The sequence below is a fragment of the Conger conger genome, chromosome 2, assembly GCF_963514075.1.
Source record: "Conger conger chromosome 2, fConCon1.1, whole genome shotgun sequence".
NCBI classification, from domain to species: domain Eukaryota; kingdom Metazoa; phylum Chordata; class Actinopteri; order Anguilliformes; family Congridae; genus Conger; species Conger conger.
Window position 1 is genome coordinate 17,385,263 of NC_083761.1, and position 12,049 is coordinate 17,397,311.

Consider the following 12,049-nt stretch of genomic DNA (forward strand, 5'->3'; position numbering starts at 1 on the left):
TACCTTCGCAGATCCGGTCCAGCCGCTGCCTCTTCACTTTGTGTTTGTCGGTCAGAGCCATGCCGGCGCCAGGAGCCCTCACCTCCTCCTCCTCCTCCGGAGACGTACGTGTGTTCTGAGTAACCTAACGCCCTTCGCGGGGTCCTCCCCAGTGCATAACGCCTCCACACACCTGCACGGGGGCACAGAGAGCGGCGTCCGGTAAGGGTTTCGCACAGCCATGTCCCCTAGCGTTAGCCGTTAGCCAGAACCTCCATCAACACCACACCTGATTCAGCTCCTATTACCATTCTATTCAATGACTGGCTGTCAGACTTTTCTATGACACAGACATTCAGATGATGATTCATTAATAATAATTTTGTCACTTAGCCGACGCTTTTATCCAAATAGACTTACAGTTGATTAGAGTATCAACCCCCCCGGAGCGATGTGGGATTAAGGGCCTTGCTCAAGGGCCCAACAGCTGTGTAGATCTTATTGTGGCTACACTGGGGCTTGAACCACCAACCCTCAGGGTCCCAGTGTCCTTGAACACAAGGCTGCATACTGCCCAACAGATAAACTGTTGAACCCCAAATATTCTGCATGGGCAGAGGTGCAGGAGGGATGCAGACTAGTACTTTCACTCTCACACCCAGAGAACATCAAAGCTTAGGCCAAGAGATAAACTAATCTATTCACATACAGGAACTGGGAGCTCTCCTGCATGTCTTGAGTCACAGTGCAGCTGGGTTGAAAACAAAAGATAAAAACATAAGAAATAAAAAGTAATCAGAAAGCTTCAAACTGTACGTCCTGGTGTGTGGTATTATTATTCATTATTAGTGCCTTGCAGTTGCACACATTCTGTATCTCTTCAATGCTTCACTTCAACAACAACAAGCTGCATTTATTTCAGGGCACCCTAGAACAGGCCTGGTCACAAGATCAGAAAATGTGCCTCGACTTCGACCGTTGCAAAGTGAGAGAAAAGCTTCCACAACAGGTTGAACATTGAGCAGAGGGTCCAAAGGGCAATGTTCAGCACCACACCACTGACCTCAGATCACAAATCAACATTCACTTTCACTTAATCACAGGTCAAAAGGCATTTCCTTCAGGAAATAATGCTTTGAGAGAACAATTTTATGAACCGCTGCACAATAATTTAAACTAGAATGGGTTTTTCTTTTCTCCCAGCACCACACATAAAGCAGTATAGATGCGTTTAAGTGTTTGAAATAAATGACATTTCCTAAATGTCAGAGAAATACTTATAGAGTGGTCTTGGGGAAAAAAAAAGAAGAAAAAGGCCAGCAATACGAAAGTATCCACAGAATTCAAAATTTCCAATGGGCCGGGATTAAATTGCAATGACAAACTCTCACCAACAGAGGGAGGTAGGACCTTCAGAGAAAGAAAAAAAAGTGATGGTTTCATTGACAGTCATAAACATTGTGAACAAGAAAGATGATTGTTGTTAGTTGGGTTCTACATGGCAAGAAACGGAAAATGCTGAAAAATAGGGAAGACATTCTGTAAATGCCCATACAGAAAAGGGCAGTATGGAGCACTAAGAATGCAAAATGCAGATGCAGGAGGAGTTGTGAATAAATTCTGGAACATATGGTAGGGCGGACACGTGCGTAAGAACAGACATTCACTCTCAGACTGGAAACAGAACAGCACAGGGGAGGAAGTGGAGATGTGTGGGGGTGGTGGGGAGAGCGGCAAATTTTTAAAAATGTACAAACTTCTGCCACATGGATTGCAATGGTAGTTAACCACTTCCCAACTCAGTGATAGAAAAACGGTGATATAAATAAACACACTTTTCATGGCTGTTAATGATATAAGTTCTCTTAAACGAGCCTACGGTGTGTGGTCTAGAAGGGGAGGCAGGGTTGGTGGGGGACGAAGGGGAGGGAGTGGCACTAGAGAGGTAACTGGACCATGTTAGAGGGGTGAAATCAATGCGATGCTCCAGCCTGTACTTGCACAAGAGGCATGAGTTAAAACCCGGAACTTGAGTTAAAACATAGCAATGCAGGTCAAAACACTGCACTGTTATCAGTCCAGCACGGAACAAATTTCACTGCTTACAGTACAGAGATGGGAATGCACACACCCAGTCACACCCATTCACTATAATCATTTTCATAACCTTTACACTTGAGAAGGACTACATTTTTCTTGCACTGTCCGATGAACCACCAAGTGAAAAGCGCGCGCACACACACACACACACACACACACACACACACGGTCTAAGTACACACTCACACACACTCCTCCAGTTTGCTCATTGTCAACAGTGCCCTGCGCTGTTCTGAGATTTTTCACGCACAGCCAATCAGCGAGAGGGGAGGGAGGTCTCCCGCCACTCCCGTGCTTAAGAATTCACCAGAGTCCGATCAAGCACTTTCAGACACTTCAACCCGCCACACTGTCAAGCCCGGCTAACGGACGGCCGATAGATCCGCTCGCAGCAGCTGGTAAAAGCCATGCATTTTCCAAACAGAGATGAGAAACGGCCTTGAGAAAAGTACAGAACCGAGGACGGGCTCGTTACTGCACGAGTGGATTGTTAAAATAAACACATTCACCCAGACAGTGTCAGACAGACCGGATGCAGGGTAACCTTGGCCTGGCGTGCTACCATAGAAAAACCATAAAAAGCAGTAGCGCCTTCTTAAAGAAGTAAAAAAAGAAGAGAGAAAAATTCCTTTTTATTTTTGCTAAATCATTAATGCGAAATAGTTTGGGGATCATCGAGTCCTTCCAGTTGCCAGAAGAACAACAGCGGCAAAGAAACATGGCTCAATCCTGCGCCGGGTTTATTAGCTCTGATTAATTTCTCCTCCTCACAATGACCCGCCTCATCGGGGTGATTTATCAAGCGCGAACGGCCCCTGTGAACCCGGGGGCTTATCTGAGCTCACAGCAGACTGTATCGGAGCAGGCCATTCTCTCTGGGGCAGCTGACCTCGCACCCTGAAAGCACTTACACCTGTTTACTGTCTGACGCCGCCCCCCCGGCATCCTACCCCCACACACACGCGCACACGCACACACACGCACGCACGCACGCACGCACACACGCACGCACGCACACACGCACGCACACACGCACGCACACACGCACGCACACATGCACGCACACACGCACGCACACACACATGCACACACACGCACACACGCTCATGCGCGCACACGCACACACACAAACACGCACGCACACACCCACACACACGCACAAACACAAACGCGCACGCACAGGCACACGCACACGCACACACACACAGGTGTGAATAATGAGCGGTGTTTGCGTGCGTGTTTCTCCCCTCAGTCTGGAGACGTATCTGTTCCTGCGGAGGGGACACGTGACCCGACCAGCGCCCCTCACACACGGCTCTGAAGGTGAAGAAACGTCCAGGAGAGAGAAGCTTGACCGGGCCTGCTCTTACCTCGGCCTCCAGGTTCTTCCGAGAGCAACATAAACCCAGGGAAAGTGCCTTGTTGGATGTACATGTATGGAGACATGCTCTGGAGGGCTACTTATTTTATGAGGGACTGGTACATCCAACCTATCCCCCGACCCGTACAGTCAAATTACTCAAGCACACAATTACTCGGTTACAAAATGCAGAAAGCAACATTCACTCTAACAGACAAAAAGACTAGGTTCTTACTTAAAGGAATAGTTATTTTGAGGGAGAACACTTCTTGGAATGAGGCCCCCACTCCCAAAAGAGATGCCACTTTTGGAAAAGCTTTTGAAAACAGTCTCACTGTGCTTCAAAGCAACTGTTGACCAGTCCCTCTAAGTGCTCCCATTTGGGGGGGGGGGGAGTGCTTTTTTTCTTGGAGCCCCTGTCTCCTTGGCTCTGACACTGAAGTAAACAACCCTTTCAGCCACAGTCCGTCCCCACCCAACCCCCCAATCCTGCTGGACGGGTGCCCACTAGCACGCCATCGTCCAGCCCAAACGGCTCATCAATCACAGCCGGAACGTTCTGGCTGTCCTGGGAGGCCGTGCGGGAAAAACACAGAGGGCGCCAACAATTCCACAAAACCTCAGGCGCTCGGAAAGGCCCGCGCCCCCCTACCCCCTCCAGCTATGGAGGCAGGCAGAGATGGATCACCAGGAGAACATGGGCTCCAGTCCCAGCAAAACAGCATCTCCTTGTGTGGGCCTCGCATCACACGGACAGGAGGGAGGGTGGGATGGTGGGAGAGGGGGCAAGACTAGAGAGAGCAAGAAACTCCAATAAAGAGGTTTCTCTACCCTCACAGATCATTGCTGGTGGTTGAGGGCTGAGGTGAGTTTTCCCCCTACAATGTTAAGCCCTTGGAAATCATGCATTGAAAAGCCCTAAAGAATTCAATCCAGTATTATTTCTAAGTCAATGTCAAATCAAACTTCATGTTCATTTTGAGAATTGCACAATGGCCTTGGGATCCCTCTTTGAAAAAAGGATCAGAGGCCATTTTGTTGCAGGAGCCGCAATACAAACCTCAACACAAACACAAGGCTGACACACATTCCAATATTTTATCAGTATAAACGCGCTCAATATTACTGCCTGTAGCTACGTAGCAGTGAAAGGCGGATCTGCCCTCGAGAAATAACTGACCTCACTTTTACTTCTGCAACTGGAATTTTCTTACTGAAATCTCAAATTGAATTAAACTGGCAAAGCCCTTTATATGCGGAAATGGCACAATAAATCTCAAAAGAAAAATATCAATTTCCATCGGACGAGGGAAAAAGGAAAAAAAAAGAGTGGGCGGTGGGTGATGTGATTAATAACTTGTTGAGGTAAAACAGAAGGAGCAGTTTGGTATGTAAGCAGGTATGGAGACATCTTCCCTCAGATGTTAATTAGTATGGGCTGATTACTTACAAAGCCATCAACTGGAAGCCAGGGGTAGGCTCTAATTATGACTTGGCTATTTGCAATAAATCCGAAAGGGCTCGCTTAACCGACACCGCGCTACCTGAAATACACTCCGGCTGGACAGGAGGAGCCGTACATCACGGAAATGTTTTGACAGCCGAGCGGGGTCCATTTTGTTGGGAAGAATCTTTAATTACTGGATTAAGTTTTACAACGAAGAAACGCTATCGTGTTTCATACCGGCTACGGCATGAAGTGGCTTCAAATCAGAAAATTAAAACCATGTTCTCAGTTAGATTAATATGTCAATTTAATAGTTTATGTGGCTGAATTATTCATTCGCTTTAAAAGGTCAGAGTGCCTGCCGCCATCGCAGCCTTTTAAAAGAACAGACCGTAAAGCAGAAGCTACTGTACACACAGGGAATTGTAAAACCGATGAACAGTATAGGCTCGAAATGTCTGCTCCTCATAATACAAGCATCAGTATAACCAGCACCCTGGAACTGAATAGTGAGTGCTTATCTATTTGTCTCTAAGTGCATTTAAAGAAAAAAACAAAAAAAACAAATTCCACACAAAAGGTTAAAAAGGAGGACAGAAAAAGTAAATATTTTCAGTGACATAGCACAAGAAAATATAGAAAAGTGGATACATTTGCCAGGGCGTCGGTGTTGTCTGCCAGGGAGGGTTTCAGATATGAATTCCAACTGACATTCAAACCGATGGCTGCTATCTTCCCACATTGTTTACTTTCGTTTTGAAGTCCATAACCCTCCGTGCCCCTTTGTACGGATTGATGGGCCTCAAGGTTAACTCGACTTTCCTCTGCACAAGACACTCAGCTTTCAACAGGCTTTCAGTCCCTGCGGACTACACCACACACACAGAGCTCCTACATTCAATGTATGCTAGCCCGCCTCTCTTCTGGCCCATCGGCAAGGCTACGGATATCTCTGCAGCCGCACAACACAGGGCAGTGTCCTTTTCAATCAAATACTTTAACTCCTTTTTTTTTTTTGGGGGGGGGGGGGTTTGGGTTGTTTTTTTCTGCCAATGTCCCCCCTCTTCTCACAAACTACTAAAATGGATGTTTTCCAGCACAGCACAGTGAGGCATATTTTCCTTCAAGCTTTTTTCTTTTGTTTAACCTGAGGTAAATCTTTCAATGCGGGGCCAAAGCACGAGGTCTGAGAGGGAGAGAAAACAGGAAGGTCAAGGTAGCAGGCGAAATAGGGATACTGTACTAAAAATATCGCATTACAGACCTGCGTCTGAGTCCATATCGCAACCCCAGAGGAAGGCTGGGAGCCCTGTTGAACTTTTCTGTGTGAATAACAACCTTGACCCATGATGCAATGGCACAGGTCAGGCTTTTAATTGTGCATACGTGCATGGCGTTACAACAAATTGTACCATTCATTTTCTCAAATGCTGTACAGTAAAAGGTGATCACAGCCTTAATTCCAAGAACAACTGACAGCGTTCTTAACAGTTAGATAAGAAGCAATATTTGAAATAAAAACCTATTCTTCAGAAGCAAAAAGCAGCAGAACATAGGCTAAATGACACACATAAAGGCTATCATGGGGACCCCAGTAGGGATGACTACTACGAGGCTATTAATTAAGGGCTGGTCAAAGAGCCCACCTAAGGTCCTTCTGGAACCCAGCTCTTAAATATAATGACCAGGTTTTCAGAACATTCAAGTACTTACAGTTTATTCCACTTACACACAGGCACACGCACACACACAAGCATACAGACATGCAACGCACACTTATGCATGGACGCACAAGCGTACACGTACACACACACAACACACACAGGCATACAGACACACATACATGTATACAGACTCACACACACACACACACACACACACACACACACACAGTGCAGGCTGGGAGGTCTGAGATTCGCTCACCCACCTGATCCCAGGGAACGGTCAAAGCCCACAGCCCAAAGGCCCAGAGGCAGCTTCCTGAGGGTCCTCACAGGAAGGCCTGTATGATTCAGAGCTTCCTGCTCTATATAAAAGGTGGCTCCATTCCCGCCATGCCCACACCTCCTCCCCCTCCCCCTCCCCCCATAGGGCCCAGCCTCAGACAGCCAGTTTCCCTATGCATTCTGGTTTGCACTGAGAGGAGGCCAAGCAAAACAATGGACTGATAAAGTCCAGAAGAACAGACAGGGATCGCAAAACAAAGGAGGCACACAAGTGTATGATTCTGCAGGGAAACCCACACAAACAGACATACACAAACACACAAACAAACACACCTCTTGTTTTAGGCAAAGCAGTTTGTTTTGGCATCGGGGCCAAACGTCCAAACCTTGTCATGTCACAGATGTGCTTACAGCCTGGCCAATAATTCATCTGATGGAATGAGTCTAACTTTGAACAGAGCAATATAATGTTTGGGGAATGCTGAACACGCACACACGCACACACACAAACCAATCCACACTTCTCAAACAGAGGGAGGTCAACCGTCTCCTGACCTGCACTGCTTACACAACACAAACAATCACAAGAACTCAAAATGACAGCTGTGAGAACAAAATATACAAGATTCAAAGACTCCTAAAGAAAATATTTATTTTGAATAGAAATGCAGAACAGAGCCATTTCCAAGTATGAAGGTCAGATATCTGCCTGAGTTTTCACAGAGGCCAAGTTTGTTTTATTCCTTGTAGAAACGCTGCTTGCCAACGGCTGCTCGGCGGTGAAGTTTTTCAGCTACGCCTCGCTTTTTAAGCTGACAGGAAAAACATTCAAACGCACCAAGCCAACATTCAGAGGCTTGGCACATGGCACAGTGCTGCAGTGGTGTACTGCCCAGAGGAGTGTAATGGCAACATTGCCTCGAGCCCCCACCTGCCATCAACCCGCGCCATACACAGAGCAGCACACACCCAATTAAGCCTGCCAACATTCCCCGTTATAGAAACGACCACCAGGGGGAGAGCGCTGACGTTTTTATTTTTTACTTTTTCTCCACCGTTTATTTAAAAGTTTGAGGTGAGCGAACAGACTGAACACTTTAAAACTGTATCGGCTCACTGTGTTGGAACCAGTGGTGAAGTTTAAGGGAGTGTGACTCACAGTTGAGTTAAACATCGGAGGTTGACCCACGGAGCGACAAAACCTTGCCACGGCGCTTTAGGGCACAGTGGGGGGGCCGCGGCTCCCCGGGCCTGCGGTGCCCCCTCCTCGTCAGCGAGACTAACGCCCGCTGCTCTGGGACACCGTCGGTGGCACATGGAAGGGGCACAGCCAATTAGTCAGGTGAGGAGCGCAGTGTAAACGGAGGGGAGCTTTAACATGTCGCTTTATTAGCACATCCATCACCTCCAAATGTAGCACGCATCTCTGGAGGCCCCGCTCAACGCACGGCTGGGCGAATACGAGGCCCCGCGCTCTGCCGTGGGCAACCCAGAGAGGCGCTCGCTCAGAGCCTGCTTATACCCGGCCAAGGGCCTCTCAGCCTGCCCAGTCGAGACACAGGGAGAATTTTTTATCATTTTAAAGATTATAATTTAATTGAACGTTTATGTTCTTCACACCTTTTTAACTATATCGATGTGTTTGTTTTACTATGCATTGCATTTTGTATACATGCCTTCCATGTTTTTGTGTTTTTCTATACATAATATATGGCATTATCTATGTTGCTTTGGCTTAGTTGTCCTGCTAATAAAGCGCATTGAAATTGAGATAGATGAAGAGAGAGAGAGAGGGAGAGCAAGAGGGAGAGCGAGAGGGCAATACCCCTGAAAACAGTTTCTACTAGAGCATCCACCCAGGCTGATATAGTGAAGGGAAAGAAGGACAGAAAAGACGAGAGGGTGAAAGGGAGGAGAGAGAGAAAACCTACGCATTTAGAGAGTGTTCCTCTCAAAATACTTTCCCAGGAGTTACTCGCGCATTATGACGCCGGGACCAAACCACACCCTGGCCAACTCCATCGCATTACCTCACCAGCGACAGGACCACGCCCATCCCACCCACCCCCGTAGTTTGAGCTGCTCTCCCCTTTAATCACACGGCAGTCCGACTCCATCATATTTCACGTGCGAGACCCGACCGAGCCGCCATTTCACACCCGCCACTTACTCCCAATAAAACGGAGGAGCACAATAACAAGGTGGGAATACCGCCGGAGCGGCACGGCCCGGTTAGCGCAGTAAATAACAAGCAGGGGGGGGGAGCCCGCGTTATCTCCGGCAACATGACAATCCTTTTAACACCTGACAGACCCCCGCTAACGGCGCTCTTCCCTCCCAACGGCCGTGACAGGTAAAATACGGCGCCCGTCCCCTCCAACTTTTCACAGGGTGTCACCCGCGCCGGCGAGTTGGCACGTCGGCCACTAAATCAGCCCCCGCCAGGCCCTCCTTATCGGTGGGCGGGAGACAGCTTTAGAATCCGTCACCGTTTCCTTTTTACAGTGCGACTAAAACAAGGTGAAGAATTACAGCGGCATTACTATATATGGCTTTGCGGATTAGCCGCAGAATAAAAGTGCTGATCACCGACAAAAAAAAAAAAAGGGGGGGGGGGGGGCGCTATTCATCACTTGCAGGCGCAGGATCAAACTCAGACACGGCTCAAATGCGCCCCTTGAGTTATTGCGGCGTTGGGTACTCGTGGCACTTATATTGATAGCGCTGCCTCCGTAAATTGATTAGTAAGGGATAAAGGCTCAGAAGTGTAGCAAAACGACACACAGACAAGAGCTAACGTTTATGTCTGGGCTTTTTTTTTTTTTGTTCCTTTCGAAAAGGTAATTTTCCCTACAGAGTTACAGTGTGTTTTCATTCTTGCAGAACGCCCATCGGAACATGATTAAATGCACAACAGAAAATACAAAGAGGTAGGCTTACTAGCTGGTATGCTCAGCTTGTCCACTAACATTTATTTTGCTGGCAGTGCACTCTTTCAAGTGGGCAAGGGGACCAGAAGAAAATAGTTCACTTGTGTGTGTGCACCCTCAGTGTACAAAATAAAGGTAACAATCTTCCCATTCTATTACTAATAGCTTGTTAAAATACAATTCATATATTTGCTTATCGTGCTTAGTATTATAAATCATAGTTGCCCTGCATGACATTTTTAAGGCCATGACCTATTGATGAAAAAACACTACATTTACTCAATTTAATATTTTTGTATACATTTATGCATACGCAACATTCCAAATGTTTAAACAATTGCCAAATACATCCTTACATTTGATATTTTCAAATGAGCCTTTTCAAAATCCTTATCTGTCCTTATCAGGAATAGATTAAGCTGCATATGCATCCCTTTTTATTTTTTAGATGACAGAATAGAATTCCATATACACTTGGCAGAAAAGGTAAATCTGTCCAGGATGGCACATAATTGTTCCCTGTGTTACAGGTGGGAGGCAATGCAGTGGTCCTGTGAGACTAAAGACAGGCACTGTGCTGGGGGAGGCGAGGTCTCTGCCCAATTGACACCACATACAAGCCTGGGTCCCTTGGGGGGTAAATAACAATGAAAAGAGAAATGACTCATGGGATTGTATCGCTGTTGAAAACATTGTGACTGCCTTAAGGGCTCGGGCGCATTCGGTTTTCTGCGCATTTAAAGGATACAGAAAAACAGCCCCTCCAGTTTTCTTTTCACTTTATTGTGACCCATAACCTACAAAACAAGCCTCCTACAATATTTTGTTTTTGTCCATCGGGCTTGTTTTTTTTTTTTTTTAGAATGTTTTTTTTGTTGTTGTTTTTTTTTTTTTAGTAGGTCACAGGACTAGACCGTGACCCCCATTTCACTCTGTAAGGTGAAAAGTTCATGCGTCTTCCCCCTCGATATGAAAGCTTCTTCTGTGCTTTTTGGGTTTACGGCGCTGCCTTGCATAAAATGTCCTCTGCCACAATACACACACAGGCCATTCATAATGAATCTTAAAATCAGCACTAAGTTGGTAGTCAAGATAATGTTCTCAGTAATACGGCCAGATAAAGACTGCAAAAGGTATTTTTTTAGCTCAATCCTGAAAAAATCTGCGTGGACCGTACGTGACTGAACCCATTTTAATCAAACTGCGCTAGGAGCCCAAGGGGGAATGTTTGTGCTGTTTCTCCCCCTTGTATTCTTGCTTGTCTAAGCCACTTGGTCAAACAAACTGTAGGACCGTTGCGCCACCAGGGACATCACTACAACTCGGTCTGTATCCCTTTCTGTGACCCAAAAGCCAAACTGGACCTGCTGACAGACATTTATAAGAGCATTCAAATGCGTTGCCATGCGTCTGTTTGCTGTGGTTGTCTTTTTCTTTCCTCCTCAGATTACACAAGAACAACGATGTCTGCAAAGGCCACGGCTGAAATAATGACAAGCCTGACCACTTAGTCCGATGTTAATTTGTTGTTTTCACAATTAATTAATCACATATTTACTCTACGTCTTATTAACCCGGGCCGCTGACGCGAGGGAGCCCGGTGCGTGAAGCGCGCGCGTTGGAGGGACGGCCTCCTCTCTGTCGTCGTGGCCTTTATCGGAGCGCATGATCAGTCTACCTCCCGCGTGGAGCTGCTTATTAGCCAGCCCTGACCCACTGTGCAAGCCCCATCACGCTTCAGAAAGCCGGTGCCCCCTTAGTCAACTGGAAACCTTCTGCAGCACACTTCAATGCCCCCCCCTCCTGTCATCCTGCAAACACATGATTTCCTCCTGCCCTGTGTCTGGAGGTCATACACTTCCCTCTGCGCACAGCACGCTGGGGGCCCTCTTCAAATCAAACACATTTTTTAAAAAAAAGAAAAAGGAAAAAAAAAAAAAATTCCTCAGAGACGTTACTTCATTATGCAGCACTTACCAATTAAGAAACAGTTTGCCAGCCCACTGCAAGAGAATTATCTCCCTGTTTCAAAATAAATAAAAAATGCACAAGTGACCCTGGTGAACTTTCCAGCAAGCGGGGGGTGGGGGGGGGGGTTGTGTGGCAGAGGGAGGGAGGTAGGTAGGGGGAGTGGGGGGGTGTAGGCATACGGGTGTGAGCTTGTCTCGCGGGCCATTGTCAAGAGAGGGGCGTAGGCGGTGGATGCCTCCCGAAGAGAAGGAGCTGAACCTTTCCAAGGTTTACGGTGGAGGAGCCGGAGAAGAGGGATGTTTTTATAGGAAACGCG

The 12,049-nt window shown here is 47.0% G+C and overlaps 1 protein-coding gene across 2 annotated transcripts in view; it reads right to left on the reverse strand.

Moving 5' to 3' along the window:
- LOC133121472 (C-terminal-binding protein 2) overlaps window positions 1-12,049 on the reverse strand; it is a 100,584-nt gene that overhangs the window by 61,594 nt on the left and 26,941 nt on the right. For both annotated transcript variants that reach the window (XM_061230644.1, XM_061230647.1), the window contains exon 2: window positions 4-172. In XM_061230644.1, the coding sequence (XP_061086628.1) occupies window positions 4-61 (58 nt within the window). In that variant the 5' untranslated portion in view covers window positions 62-172. The remainder of the gene's footprint in view (window positions 1-3; window positions 173-12,049) is intronic.